Consider the following 16,422-nt stretch of genomic DNA (forward strand, 5'->3'; position numbering starts at 1 on the left):
TTTGCTCAGTGAGGATTTGGGAGAATTTATGGAGATGAAAGGCGCCAACAGTCCTGGGATTCTTGTGTTGACCACAGGCCTCAGCAAACCTTTTATGCGCCTGGATAAATATCCTACTTTACTCAAAGAACTTGAAAGACATATGGAGGTACCATTTTCCCCCTTTACATTAATTTCTTCAATACCTATTATATATGCAGGATTACTACCTATGTTTTGGGGACTTGGTTGAATCACTATGGGGGCCTAGAGATTAAGTGATTGGGCTCCTCAGCTCAAGTAGCTTGCAGGATATGCATTATACTACACATTTCAGAACCAACTAAAAGTTTCTCTATGACTCAAGATAGTTTTTAACAAAAAAAAAAAATCTTTTACTTTTGGTATTTTGAGATAATCAATATCATCCTCTTCCCCCTCCCCCCATCAGATTTGGAAGGGAATTTTTTTTTTTTTTGCAGGGGTCCCCCATATTATATTTGACAAGAGGTCATCCAGTTTTTGTTTAAAGACTTACACAGAGGGGTAACTCAAGTATATCTCTAGATAGTGCAAATTTTATATTTTCATATTTGTGTGTGTTTAGATACACACACAAACATGCACATGCACAATTTCAAGCTTGAATTTGCCACTTTGCAACTTCTGCTTCTAGTTTAGTCCTATGGAGTCAAGCAAAAAGAAATCCAATCTCTATCTCACGCAGTAGCTCTTAAAATACCTGAAAACATTTGTCACATGTCTCCCTAAGTTTTTTTTTTTTTTTTTTTTTTGTCCTGGATAAATATCTTTTTTTTAAATTCAGCTGATCTTCAAAGAGCATGAGCTCTAGATCCATCTTGGTTACCCTCCTCTACAATTTCTAAAATGTGATATCCAGAATGAAACACAAATTCCTGTGGTCTGACCAGGACTAGAGTAAAGTAGAGCTGTTGCTTCCTTATTCCCTGACATTATGCCTTTTAGAAGGCAGCTTAAGATAACATTAACTTCTGAGTGTTATACCTCACTGTTGACATCTTTAACTTCAAATCCACTACAACTCCTAGATCTTTTCCAGATGAACTGCTCTTTGACCATGTTTCTTGCAGTGGACAGAATTATGGTTCTGTCATCAGAGAACTCGGATTCAATTTACTATTTAATACCTCTGTGACTATGAGCCAGGTCTCAACCTCTTTATCCATGAAATGGTGCCATTAAATTGTGTATCTTTGACTGTATTAAAACAGATAATTCTCACTTTCCTCCAAAACATTAACATTTTGGCATTTCAGAAACTTTTACCTTTTCCAGATAGTATCATTTTATTTGGAAATATAACTATTATACATAAATGCCAAAGTAATTTTTAAAAGAGCTTATTTTGTTGGACAGCTGAAGAAAAAAAAAAGACATTGACAACACCTGAATATGGTGGGTTAATAATTTTTCTTATTGGCATGTTTGAGGGCTTTAGCAAGAAGGGCCAGTAAATTAATTTTTCACATTTCTTCTTCAAATTGTGTTTAGTTAGTTTTGAGTCCTTTAGATTCATATGTGAGGCATGAGATCCCTTGTCTATTTTTTCTTCCTAGACTGAAAAAGTGACATTTATTATAATAGTGAGAACAAAGGAATACATTGAAAAAGAATTACATTTTTATAAGTTCTGGCAAATCTATAGCAATAATACATTCTTAAGAAGTTTTTTCTTTTATCAAGATTAATAACAATCTTGTTTTCTTTTGTTACACTAAGGATTATCATCCAGATCGGCAAGATATTCAAAAATCTATGACAGCCTTCAAAAATCTTTCTGTAAGTGAATTATTTTAAAAATTTTATTTATTTTACTCTGAACTTAAGAAAACAAGTATTTCCATAACATAGTAGATTAGGGAAAAAAAATTGGACTTAATGCATATCTATTCTGTAAAGCTGACTATTCCTTTTAAATGTATAATAAAGTTATAATGTAATTTTTTTTTCTCCCTAGTTCAGCCTCCTTTCCAAGACAGCTACCATTATAATGGTGGTGTGTGTGTGTGTGTGTGTGCGCGCAAAACCAGATAGATTTTTTTTAAATGTGTAGATAGATTCTCAGATAAAGTTCTCATAAATTAAATATATAAAGAACTGTCAAATCTGTAAGAATATGAGTCATTCTCCAGTTGATAAATGGTGAAAGTATATGAACAGGCAGTTTTTAAAGGAAGAAATAAAAATGATTTATAGTCATGTGAAAAAAATGCTTTAAATCAGTACTGATTAGAGAAATGCACATTAAAACAACTTTGAGATGTCATTTTATACCTATTAGATTGACTAAAATTATCGAAGGGAAAAGTGACATGTTAGAGGGGATATGGAAAAACTGGGACACTAATTCACTGTTGGAATTGTGAACTGATCCAACCATTTTGGAGAGCCATTTTGGAATTATTCCCAAAGAATTATTAAACTGCCTATACCCTTTGACTCTGTTTCCCAAGGTGACTAGGAAAAAAGGAAAAGAACCTATATGTGCTAAAATACTTATAGCACCTGTCTTTGTAATGGTAAAGAACTGGAAATTGGGGGGGATGCAGATCAGTTGAGGTATGGCTAAATAAATCAGCTCAGTGATCTTAGAAAAATGTGGAAAGACTTCATGAAGTAATGAAGAGTGAAATAAGCAGAACTAAGAACTTTGTATCCAATAACAATATTGTTTTTAAAACAACTTTGAGTGAACAAATAATTTTAACTTTTATACATATCTAAATTAACTACAAAGGATCTATGAAATAAGACATTTATTTGTAAGTGAATTAAAAGCTGTGTAATCTGCATATTCCTTATTTACATAGGATAAACATTTAATGTGCTAATAATAGTGAAGTATTTGGTGAATTATATGCATGTAAAAGTGAAAATTTGATGTTTTTCTCTACCAGACAGATTTTCTCTATCCCATGGTAGCTAGTTTTTGTAAGTAGTGACCAAAAAGTTCATCTTTTACTAGCTAGTGTTCTGGTGTTGAACTTCTTTCTGCAAACTTTGTTAGGCTTGGATTATGGTTGTGTAGCTCATTTTCTAGGCCCATGTTCTAAGCTTTTTCTAACTTGGAATAGGACCTGCCAGACTTTGCACTTTTTTTGGAATTGCCTTTTGGAACCCAGCATTATTTAAATATTATAATGAGACAACGGAGATGTATTAATATAGGAAAGTTTTCTGGTGTGAATCCAAACCCTATAGATTTAGGCTAGTTATTTTGAATCCAGGTTTTTAGTTATTGAAATTAGCAAGATGTGTATTTTTCTTAGTCTTATTCAGTCTACCTGCCAGTTTATTTAAAAAAAAAAAAAGACACAATTTTCATTTATTTGGGATATTATTTCAAAAAAAAAAAAATCTTAGCAAGCATATACTGAGCACCTGAAGTGTGCTAAGCATTGGAAAATCACAGAAAAGTAAAAAAGAGGAAAGATCCCTTGGATTTGTAAAACTTCGAGTTCAGCTAACATAAAAGTTAAAGGAATTCTTAATGTGACTTTCATGTGACTAAAATGGGTAATACATTTTAATGTAGTGTTTGGGAAGTCTCTTGATTCCTTGAGCCCTTAAATATAGCTTTGTTTTCTCTGGGAACAGAAGGTAAAATAGTTATTGAATTCCTAAGACAAACATTATCTTGATATAATATGGTGTTCTGATCTTTATATACTGCATTCAGTATTATGGGCATATTCATATAATGCATATATGCACATGCATGCCCACAAAATCCACACTGCACAACACACATGTACATGTATGTGCCATGCATGTGTGTGTGGTGTGTGTGTGTTTAATTTTATGTTAGGTTTATTTGGCAGTGGGGAACTGCTCTAGAGTGGCATTCTTGTTTTTTTTATTAATTTTAAACTTCTTTATTAGTGCTTATGTTTTACTTTTCCTTTAGGCACAGTGTCAAGAAGTACGAAAAAGGAAAGAACTTGAACTCCAGATTCTGACAGAAGCAATTCGCTGCTGGGAGGGAGATGATATTAAAACCTTGGGCAATGTCATATACATGTCTCAGGTCATGATTCAATGTGCAGGAAATGAGGTGAGGTGATTATTGCTATTAGGTCTTTTGAAAGATGAATTGTTATAATTGCATAAAAAGACTACCTGGGTAGAAAGTTTCTAAATACAATACTGTTTTTTCATTTGTTTTGGTCACTCAGAACTATTCAGCCTGAATTATTGAAGTGTCCGTTTTCATAGCACATATGTGCTCTCAGTTAAATAGTGTCAATATTTCATATTAATGTGTTTCTGCATGCTTGGTAAATGAATGGTGATCAGTATTTCAGAGGGAATTAATTTTTGATGCTTATATATGTGATATTTTATGCCTTGAAATGGCAGACAAGGAAAAGTCATTAGCCCATAGGTCAGTCTCCTGTTTCTATCTTGTATTTGATGGTTTCTTCCATCAAAGAAGCAAAGAATAGATAAGTAGGGGATAAAAGTTCACATATAAATGAAAAGCTATGGAAGATGACTTTGAAAAATGTTTGCTTCATGTTCACTTAAAAAAATTGAACTCAAATCATTTATATCATTTCTTAGTGACAAATTTTTATGCAGAGTATCAGATCAAATGTTCTCTGCCCTCTAGTCTTATCTAGACAGTTATTTGAATTCAATGTTTTCTCAAGTTTAGTTCACTATTCTCCAAAGCATGCTACTTCTCTAAAAATACTATTCTCAAGACTGTTACTTTGGGTAATCTATATCTATATCTATACTCACTAGATTTTTTAACAGTGTATATGTGTGTATATATTTATAAGTATGCTATTTGCATAATACTGCTGAATTTAGAAATGAGATAACTTGAGCTAAATTCCCCCTCAATTCCTTATCACCTATGTGACTTTGGGGAAGTCCCTTTGCCTCTCTAAACCTCAGTCCTTTTCTAGAAGAGATCAGATTAGGTAACCTTCAAAATTTCTTCCAGTTCTAAATGTTTAATCCTATGGACACACCTATATAGCATTGGATGATCTGTTTTCTAAACAGAGATGTCAAACTTGTGTCTATAAAATTCTGGAATGCTCTGCAAACCAGATTAAAATATAATTGATAAATGGTTAACAAAATAAATAAAAATACCATACAATGTAGACATATGTTAATTTGTCATGTTCTAAGTCAATAAAAATCTTGTAGGGATTCATTTCTATTTTAGTCTGACACTATTCTCCTAAATTATTCAGAAGTCAGAGCCCACTACTTATAAAAACTGACTTAAAAGATAAAGATTTCTTTTTTTAGTTATTCCACTTTGATTAAGAAAATGTTATGTCAATTTTGAATGCTAGCATAGTCAACTCTCAACTTGTGCCTTCAATTGTACATTTATGGATTATCACTAGTAATTCTTTAAATTCTTCAAGCTTTCTTTAAGGAAATTGAGAGCAAGGATAGGGAGTTTTCTTGTTTTTTTCCTTTGCTTATATTAATTCCTTGTAATCTCCTCTTCCTTGTGTACAGACTAGCCCAGCAGGAATGGCAAGGAATGGTTTGGCATTCCTTTATAGTCACTCAGCTACTGGACAAGACATTTTAAATAATAGTTTTAAAATAAGAGTTTACATCCCTCTACAAAACAAATGAACAGAAACAAAACCAAGTGAAGCCCTATATACTCCAGTAATGTGTTAAAGTGTTAACCAATAAATTTAGAGACAGAAAGGAGAATTAAACTTAGATCAAAACTTATCAGTTATCCTGAGAGGTGATGCTACAACCTATTTAAATATGACCTCTTGCAATGCACAAAAATGCATTTGAAAGACATTAGCATAATTTGTTCTTTTAGATAATTTGGACCAGTGTTCTTATATTCTTAGTTGACATTTACAATAGATGTAATAGTTTTGACATGTATTTGGTTTGTGAATTAGTTTAGTTATTTTGTGACATCATCGTCTAGTGATAATTTAGGTTAGTTGTATAAGTACACAGTGACATTCTTTACCAGTTAATTAATCTATTTAATCTCTGTTTTGAAGTGTTGTTCCATTTGATGATAAAGTAATTACCACAGTTAAGACGTTTATTTTAATGATGAATTAATTATCCATTTTCAAATTTAAATACTTTAGGGTAGTAATCTTTTTTTTTGTACATGTTAATATTTAGAAGATTACAAGTAGTTGTTATATTACAATGTAATTTTTCTTTCCATTAATAAACTAGAAAAAATGTCAATTAGCAGCAAATAGTGACATTTTAACACCTTGATAATTAATGGTATGTACAGTTTCATGCTGATTTAAGGACTTCCTTTCCTGTTAGTGCTTAATTTTTTTTCTCCTTAGTAATTAGGAAATATTACAAGGGTTTGAAATACTACCTTACATCATGGTCTTGGTGTGTATACTTCCATTTGAATTTGTCTTTCATCATAGGCTTTGACTTTTGTAAAACTAAGCACTGTTAAAAAGAACATGAAACATTTTCAAGCCCTTCAGACAAATTCGTTTGACTTAATGAAGCATATGAAAATAGAATTCTTACCTATAACATAATATAGTATTATCTGCATAAGACTTACTCATAACAAGTTTAAAAAAAATATTTTGTTTTAAACATACATCTTATCCAATTTTCAAATCTAGCAGAGAACTAGCTCTTGTCCTCTTACTCAAAAAAATTAAACTTAAGTTTCTGATGATTTTGATCATGTTAAATCTAAAGGCAAATACAATGATAGACTATCTTTTAAAGTATCATATCAGATACATATGGGCAAATTATAATATTAAGAAATTAAAGCCTATGTTCCTTATCAAAAATGCAGTGCAGGATCTGGGCAGCTAATGGTAGAACACTGGTCTGGCAATCAGGAAGATTTATCTTCAAGAGTTGGAATCAGGCTCATTTATTAAGCTGTGTGATCCTGGTGAAGTCACTTAACCCAGTTTGCTTGAGTTTCTCATCTGTAAAATGAGCTAGAGAAGAAAGTGGCAAGCCATTCTGGTGTCTTTACCAAGAAAACTCCAAAATGGGGTTATGAGGAATTGGACACAACTTAAGTGACTCAACAAAAATATGCAGAATCTACTATCCTTATTTAGCTAAAGTTAATGGCTGCACCTTGATGAAAGACATAGTCACACATGATTTTTTATGATGTTTGAAATAAGAATCACTATTTACAATTTGCAGCATGTATGTGTATAATCTTTTTTTTTTTCTTAAAGGAAAAAAATGAAAGATATCTTCTGCTCTTCCCTAACATTTTATTAATGTTGTCTGCCAGTCCTAGGATGAGTGGTTTTATCTATCAGGTAAGGCAGATTTTTAAAAACAAAGTCCATTATTAATTGGAACCTTGTCAATTGCTATCTTCAGAATTTTATAAAAATCTGTAAAATGTGTATGCATATGGTAGCTAAGCATGCCTTTTTTTCTAGAGTACAAATATAGTTCATGTATGAAGTTTGTTTTTGTACTGAGATGTCCTCATATTTTCAAGTTTTTCTGTATATACACAGGAAGTGTTAATTATAAGTTAAGTAGAGGGAAATAAATAAAAATTGTGAACTTCAAAAAATCTTACAAATAGTCAGCAAACTAAAATAAATATTTAGCTAGTTTAGTGAATGAGATTTTTGTTTTCTAATTTATAATTCTTTTAATTGATCTCCTTGAATTGATGGAGAACTGGATTAAGGGAGAAAATGGTAACTTGGAGAAGGTATTGGCTATACTAATTTGCTATCTGTTGATAAGTTATCTTATTTCTCTTATGTTCTCCTACAATTCTTTCCTTTGTTTATCTCCAGTTAAAGATGCTAATAACTTTTCCTTTCATTGTTTACTACCTACCAGTAACCAGGCAGAACTTCAAGGATAAGTGCCCAATTAGGCTTTTATTGACTTGTTTCATTTTTTTTTTTTAAGATTTTTAAATTTTTCACAATTTGCAGTTCTGTTTTACAGAATAACAACAATTCCTTTAAAAAAACTTTGATTTTTTTAAAATTTAGTAGGAGTCACTTGTTCCTTTATTGGTAAAAACCAACAACTTTGTAAATATGTTATCATTTTATACTATTTCAATTCACCCAACATTTATGAAGCTATTAGCCGACAAAAGTGGCCCCATTTGGTGTTCCTCCTCTGTGGCACTCTGGCTCTTGGCTCCATGCCTTTATGCCTGAAATGTTCTTTCCTTACATCTGCTTCATGAATGCCTCAAGTCCTTAAGAAGACAACTCTAGTGTTACTTTTTTATGGGAAGTAGGTTCTGTTTTCCTTATCTGTTGGTTAGTACCACTCTTCCTTCCAGACTACCTTTTCTCTCCTTTGAATATGCAAAAAATTGATGATGTAACAAATAAGATTACTGATCTGAGAATTAAGAAGATCTGGATTTAATCCAATTCAGACATATATTAACTATATGACCACTTAATGCTACTGAGGCTATTTCCTTGTCTGTAAAGTGAAAAGGTTATATACAATGGACTTTAAGATCCTTTTTAACTTTAAATCTATGATCCTGTAATCTTCTGATTATTAAAGCCAAAAAGACTTGGGTTTTAATTAAGTTCTGGCACTAACTGGCGCTATGTGTCCTCAGACGAATCACTAAACTCAGTGCCTGTGGTAACTCCCTAAAGACTTGCAAAGAAGATACCAGCCTCTATTGTTAGAAGTTGTTTTTTAATTTGAGCTTCCCTATACTAGGGAAATCAGATGTCCACTTCTTATCATATACAGAATTTTTTATACTTACATACTTACATGTATCCGTGTTGTTTTCCCAATCGATTGTGAGCTTTTTGATAGTAGAGAATTTTAAAATTTTTCTTTGTATCTTTTGCATAGGCCTGGCACATAGTAGTTGCTTACTTAATACTAATTGATTGATTGAACACATGATGTTAAACACTAGGAAAACAGAGCTGTATAATTACATTCATTTACTTGAGATTTTACTTTAGAAAGAGAGCTTTGTTTAACATAGTTCTTGCTGTTTTAGCAGGGGAATCACAGACTCTCAGAGTTGGAAGGGACATCAGAAGCCATCTAGCCCTTACTTAAAGACCATCAATAATAAATAATCTTGGAACAGATTTGGGGTTTAGGGATTTTAAGGTCTGTTTTGTCCCTGGATAAATGTAGGTAAATTTTCCTGTCTGGATTTAGGTAAGGAAATTTGAGTGAACAGCAAATGGATGTTTTTAAAAGTAAGGATGGCTCTTGGCTTGCCTAAAAATATATAATGATCACAATTAAGAAAGAGTAACTAGTTACCAATTGTTTAATCTTCTCTTATATCATGCTGAAAGTTCTAGCCAAAGGTTGTCTTTAGTGAAAAATGCAAATGCTTCCTGTCGAAATCATCTCTCTGGTTTTTATTCCCCACTTTGACATTTATATATTGGCTATATGACACTTAGAAAAATCTCTTGAACTCTAAGGTTCAAATTTCCCCTTCTATATGTATGTAAACAACTTAGTTCTAGTCCCCCTCCCCCCCCTTCAAATCAGTTCCATTCAAAACTAGAACATATATGTATATGTTAAATTTATATGCCCAAATTCATGTTTAGGTTTCAAGGGAATATAGATTGTAAGGTATAGACCTGGAAGGAATCTCAAGGGAGTACTTATTATTTCAACTGCCTCCTTTTATTTAACATTTCTTGTTGCTGTTCTTTTATTTTTAATATTAGACATATTCCGGAAATAGTTCTTCGTCTTTTTTTTCTCCTACACATATTTATCCAAAAATCTTTTTTTTTGTGGGAAAATTATTATTTTTTTTGTGTCATTGTTATTTTGTTTCTCCTCCTGTTCTCTCCCCCCCAATTCTTCAATGTTCGTAAATTCCAAGACCTAATCTGGAAAATGGGGGTCTACTTGGCTTGCTGGATGATAGCTGCTACTAATCTCCAAGATCACTTGATTAGCAACTACAATGCAACTTGAGCACTCTGAATATATAGGAATGAATTTTTCTAGAAAGTTAATTTTTAAAAATCCCTTTAAAAAGAGATAATGTAGTATAATGGAAAGAACTCTGGATTCTGAATTAGAATTCAATTTAGATCTTTTAAATAAATATCTGTATGTACCATTGAGGATACAAAAATTAAGGACTTTGCCTTTGAAAAGCTAACATTCTAGAAAATACATACAAAGATAAATTGTTACAAAATATGTCTAAAATAAACACAAAGTAATTTTGTAAAGTGGGAGGACTTAACAACTGTGGAGAATCAGGAGAGACCTCATATAAGAAGTGATCCTTAAACTGTGCCTTCAAGGAATCTAGGGCTGCAAAGAGGCAGAGTTAGTAAGAGATAGTATTTTTTTTGGCGGGGAGGTGGGGGGGGGGAGAACGACACTGGTTATGTTTCTATATAGAAAGATAGTTTGGAGCCCAATTTTGAAAAAAACATGTTATATGCCAAATGAAAGAGTTTGTATTCTATTTCATAGGCCGCAGGGTAACATGAAGGCATCTCATATCAGGAATGACTTCATCAGACCTGTGTTTTAGGAATATCAATTTGCCAGCTGTGGGCAGTTGGGGGGGGGGGGCACTGAAGCAGGAAGACCAATTAGGAGGTTGTTTAATGATTTAGTGAGATATTGATTTTAAACTTGAATGAGGGCTAGATCAACATTCAAATCCTGATTCTGCTACCTATTATATTTTGTGAACTTGGACAAGACAGATTAATCTCTGAGCCTCAGTTTCCTCATTTGTAAAATAAAGGGATTGAACTAGATGGCTTCTAAGGGCCCTTCTAATTCTAAATGCTATGATCTCCATATTAAGGTATTTTCAACATAATGATTATGTTCTTTATTATTTTCAAAAACAAAGCATTGTGCTTTATACAATCCAGCATTTCTCAGCAACTTAATGTAATCAGGATTAATTATTATATCATGCTTTAGTGCATTGGCACTCCTACAGACTTCTGAGACTTGTAGAACTGAATGCTGTCTATATGCAGAGGAATTATAGACTGTTTGAGTGCCTGTTTTTTAAAATTATTTTGATTCTTGCCTTGTTGTCAGTTATTAGTCCTTGATACTATCACTACGTTTTTCTGTAGTAGAGCTTCTTGACTTAATATTATGCTACTGTTGTATTGTGTGTTTGGAAACCAGACAGATGTGCTTGTTAGGATCGTCTGTGAAATAAAAATAGGTACTTATAGGGAAATTTGTGGAGACTACCATAACTTCAGTCCTTGGATTTTGTATCATCAATTTTGGCTGCTCTTAAGCCTTTTGGGTGAGACATATTTCTGTATTCTCAAAGATAGGCCAAATAGCCGAAAGAAGTGGATATTACTGTGTTATTTGTGTCTGATCTTCACTTTTTTTCTCCCCATTTTCATAAACTCCAACTCTTATACCATCCATAAGCATTATTCAGTTATACCCTAGCTTTCTTCTTTCAATTTTTAATTTGTTTCTTTAAGTCTTTCCTCATTGAAGTCTTTTAGTAGTTATATAATTTTAATATTCTTTTTTTTTAATCAAAGAATTGACATTATAAAGCTCTCTTTTCAACTGTTTCTAGCCTGTCCTTTTTTTTTTTTTTAAATACCTGTACAGTAGGTTAGTAACACTCATTTGTCTGCCTTCCTTATTGCCCTTTTAAAAGATTATTGGGTTGTTATTTATAAAATAATTTTAAGGGTGAAAACTTGAATTTTTAATGTAATTTCTCTGTTTATTCTTCATTCATCGTGATTGATTCTTTCCCAAAAGTTAGCTTCTTGAAGTATAAATTTATTAGAACTTTTTGTCCATTATCTTCCTTGTTTATCTCTCCCTGACTTTCAACTACAATAGTCTTTCTTTACTGACATGTATAGACATTTCTGCTGTGATTTATACTTTTTCCAAAAGATTTATAAAAGTTATTTGTTCAACTACATTTTTCTAAAGCTATTTTCTGATAGACCTTCCTTTATTTTTACTTTTTCCTGTCTGTTTTGAATGCTGATATATTGCATAATACCAAAATAGCCACTTCAATGTGGGAGTTACCAAAAATGTACACTATATATAGAAGCTCCCTTAGGTAAGAGAAAGAAAGTGACAGAAAAAACTTTGAAATCAGAAGACTTAATCTGGAAAAATAGAGGTGATACAGGAAGTCTTTTTTGTAGGAAACAGACTCTGCCAGGTGCAATGGGAGATATAAATGACTTATATGATTATAGACCCTGTGCTGAAGTTGTTTTCTATTCTTTACAGGGCTGACTTGTAAGGGAAGGCAAGTATGTACTATAAGGTTTATAAGTCTGGACAGTAGTTTTATTTTTCTTTTTGCAGTAGAAACTGATGGCTGATTTTCTTTACTCTAGATGGGTTATTTAACAGAATAGAAATGCAGTCCAATCCAACTGACATTAAGTTTTTACTGTATTTATAGTACTTATTGGTTGTTGTGGATAAAAAGACAGAATGAAAAATAGATAAAGGATTTATTTTATGGAATTTTCAGTGATAGTTTGAGGCTGGTTGGAGAGGTACTCACCGAAGTCTTTAAAAAAATGGCTAAATGACTACTTGTCGATGAGATTATAAAATAGATTTCTGCTGCTTCCTGAAATCTTTTTGATTTTCTTGCCTGTCACTTATCTTGTAATTCCAATTTGGATAGCAGTGACTTCTTAATTGATGCCTATTTGCCCATTTGATTTGCATATTTATATCTTAAATATTTAGCATTATCACCTCATATATTATGGTAATGATTGAATTTCATTTCAGTATTGTATTAACTTCTGTGGTTAATCTAAAAGTGAAGTGGCATGACACATACTCAAGTTTTTTCTGTGTCATTAAATGCCAAAATATGTAGCCTTAGCAGTAAATGCTGTCAAGGTTTTAAAAAAAAATGAGACATCATTGTGGCCCAGGTTCTCAAGGAGGTGACTCATCATCTTGGGCCTCAAAGGAGGCTTAGAGTTGGATAAATAAAGAAGAGTTAGAAGGCCTTTCAGAGTCAGAAAAATAATGTAAGTAAAAACATAGAGAGCAGAAGATCACAATTTTGAGATTATTATTGTTTATTGAACTATCAAAGTTACAAGTGTAATCCAATTGTAGTTTTCTGTTGTTCCGATATATTGCCGCTATTTGTGTCAGTCTAAGATTAATTAGATATTCATTATTCTTTTCCTACTATAATTTAGGATGTTTTCTTCATGGGCTTCTTAATAGTGTAGTTATGTCTGCTACCCATTTTCATTATTCATATAAAAACAAGGGTGAATGCCTGAGAAGGACTTAGAATATGCAAAAATGTTAAACACACACACACACACACACAGAGAGAGAGAGAGAGAAAGAGAGTGAGTTTTGAACATTCTCTTTGTGATCTTACATAGGATCTATGTTCTGTAGAACTTTTCTTTCAGTTAAAGTTATCTACCCATAGAATGGTTGCTCCATGAGGAAGTGTCTTCCTTATCACTGAGGATTTTAAGAGGCAACGTGACTGTCAGGGATGCTTTGGAAACAATTACCACTTTGGTTGTACAATTAAACTAGCTAACTATCTTTATTCTTTTTTATGAGTCTCTTAACCCTTGTTTTTGATTCTGTCTTGAATTTGGACATTTTTTTCATATAGAGCTAAGCAAGTGTACTTTAGTATCTTTTAACCACAGACATACTTGTAGCCATTACTCTTCTTTTAAAAATATTAATTTGTGCCCTAACCATCCACTTTTTCTGTCTTCTTAAGTAACACTGGTTTTTACCTTATGTTTTCCCTTTCTTATTTTTTTCATGTTTCTTTGGTTCACTCACTGGTTAGCAGTGGCTAAATATTTTTTTTTAAATCATCTTGGTATCCAATACCTTTTATTTCCTTACTGTTTAGTTCTCTTGTCATTTTTTCCAGAAGTTTAAGTTTTTCTTTATCTCCATCCTTTGGATCTTGTGCTGTATTCAGCTCATATTCCTATTTTCATTTTAGAGTTATTTAATCCTTATGGTTTTCACATTTCCTTATCTTCAGTTTACATCAGCATCCAAGATCTATATTCTTATGCACATAATCATTACTGTCTCCCATTCTTGCCCTTACATTTCACCTTACATTTATGATTGCCTTCAGAATATCTTCCAGATTTATTCATGGCAGATGGTTTTATAAGATAAAAACTTTGAGTCTTCCTTTTCACAGAACACATGAAAAACCTGTCACATGCTCTTGTTTCTAATCCTGTATAATTTTTTTCCTTTTATCTTTTCAGTCTTTAAAATAGACTTATTTTTATTCTGCTTGATCATGGTGTGGCAAAACTCTTTGTACATCTGTGAGAAGACTAGATTATACAATTATGTTTTCCTTTTTGAAAACAGATTTTATGTGGGTGTGCACATGCATACAGTATAAGGAAAAAAAATCTTATCTCAATCAACAGTAGGGTATTCCTATGATAGCTTTTAACACATATTTATTCATAAAACAATATCTGTTAGTGCCGTAGTGCCTACAAACCAGGCTCTGTAATCAGTAAGACCTCTGTTGAAATCTTGCTCTGACACATACTAACTGTGTAACCACAAATATGTCACATAACTTCTCAATGCCTCAGGCAGCTCTCTTAAGTTGTTTGAGATTCTGATAGATGTGTTGCTTGCTTACATCAGTGGGAGAAACTTCCATCTGAGAGGCCTATATATAAAAGAATAGATGAAATCATAGGACTGACCAAGAGTGAACCAGTGAAGCAGAACTTTCTGTGCTGTAAAAGCACTAATTCCTTTGATGAATATCTTTTCTAGGGAAAGCTACCAATGACAGGAACGACAATCACAAAGCTGGAAGACAGTGAAAACCATAAAAACTCATTTGAAATAGCAGGTGATGTAAATAAAATATTTTGTGAATACCAGTTTTCATCTGGGTAAGGAAATCTAACATCATTTAATTTACTTATGTTATTTTTAGAAATTAAAAGTTAACCAGTGTAAAAGGTATCTGTGTGTCTAGGGTCTATTTTTCCTGTTCAAACTCTTGTTTTCTCTCTGATTCCAGGAAGTATGATTGAGAGGATATTAGTATCATGCAACAACCAGCAGGATCTTCATGAATGGGTGGATCATCTGCAGAAGCAAACTAAAGTCACAACTATTGGAAATCCCACTATTAAGCCTCATTCTGTGCCATCTCATACTGTAAGGACTCATTCTGTATTGTGCATTTTCCCCATTCCAAAAAAGCTTAGGCTTTTGATTGAGTTATCATACACCATTCAGCATTGTAGTATCTATGTTTTCAGAAATATGAATCAGATAGCTTAATTTCTTTAACTTAACTTAAAATATTTGTTTCTCTGCACAGATTTGCTTCACACTGTTTTGGCAGTCTAAACCATTCATCAGTCTTGTGAGACAGTCACATGATGTATTCATGGGCACAGATGTATGGTACAGTAAAGCTTGGTTAGGAAACAGATTTTCTTAGAAAGATATCTACCTCTTAAAAAAACAACAACAAATATAAGTTAAACTATCATGAAGCTGTTTTTAAAAGCCACCAGTCAAAAGACCAATTTTGAAAGTGCTTGTCTAAATATATTTCATAATACTTTTTTTTAAAATGGAGATATCTTTGTAATGTGAGGGAAAAGTCAGATGATTCATTTAATCTAAATGTGTTTTTATTCTTCTGTACATGAGACTATTTTTTTTGGTTGCTCTCATTTAAAAAAAAAACAAATTTACTAACCTCAGGTTGTTATAATAGTATGTTATTTTAGGTAAACATTAAAATTTCAGGATTTTAATTTTTTCCTCACTTAAATTTTATTTCATATTTATATTTTAGGATAGATCATTTTTCATCTACAATCTTAAAAGAATGAGGAAATCCTTTTGAAATTAGAGGTGACACATATAACACTTTAAGGTTTAAAAATTTTTTTTTATAAAAATGAACTCATTTTATCCTTACCCTGATCCTTTTGAAGTAGGTGCTATTATTATCTCCATTTTTAATACTGATTTGAAATCAACTGTGATCTTTTTTAAAGTTATTTAAAATGTGTAGACTTTATTGCAATGTCATATTAGGACTTTGTCATGTCAATCTTTTCTTTCATCCCTTTACTCTGAATCTAAACTGGTTGCCAAAGAAAGACGATTACAACATAACAACTGATAGCAGTTTCATTATGCCAACTCATTATTATGCTTCTTATTTCTGTCAGAAATTTGGAGGATAAAGTTACTGTTCATTTGCTGTAGCTAACATTCTGACTTGAATGGCTCTGCCATCCTAACTGCTCCATCTTTTAAAACATACTAAAGAGATCTCCCATTATTCTTTGAAATAGAATTTCTTGTTTTTTAGTGTTGGGATATTTTAAAACACTGAAAATAAAGGCTCCTTCTAAC

General features: G+C 32.1%; 1 protein-coding gene and 1 long non-coding RNA gene across 6 annotated transcripts in view; one reads left to right on the top strand and one right to left on the bottom strand.

The window, feature by feature from the left end:
• ARHGEF7 (Rho guanine nucleotide exchange factor 7) overlaps positions 1–16,422 on the top strand; it is a 319,978-nt gene that overhangs the window by 262,715 nt on the left and 40,841 nt on the right. For all 5 annotated transcript variants that reach the window (XM_031958722.1, XM_031958725.1, XM_031958724.1 and 2 more), the window contains exons 10-15: positions 10–148; positions 1,741–1,800; positions 3,929–4,075; positions 7,227–7,313; positions 14,809–14,887; positions 15,062–15,201. In XM_031958722.1, the coding sequence (XP_031814582.1) occupies positions 10–148; positions 1,741–1,800; positions 3,929–4,075; positions 7,227–7,313; positions 14,809–14,887; positions 15,062–15,201 (652 nt within the window). The remainder of the gene's footprint in view (positions 1–9; positions 149–1,740; positions 1,801–3,928; positions 4,076–7,226; positions 7,314–14,808; positions 14,888–15,061; positions 15,202–16,422) is intronic.
• Positions 1–16,422, bottom strand: part of LOC116422282 — a 108,683-nt gene that overhangs the window by 68,132 nt on the left and 24,129 nt on the right. The gene's annotated exons all lie outside the window — the stretch shown is intronic.

The sequence above is a fragment of the Sarcophilus harrisii genome, chromosome 3, assembly GCF_902635505.1.
Source record: "Sarcophilus harrisii chromosome 3, mSarHar1.11, whole genome shotgun sequence".
NCBI classification, from domain to species: Eukaryota; Metazoa; Chordata; class Mammalia; order Dasyuromorphia; family Dasyuridae; genus Sarcophilus; species Sarcophilus harrisii.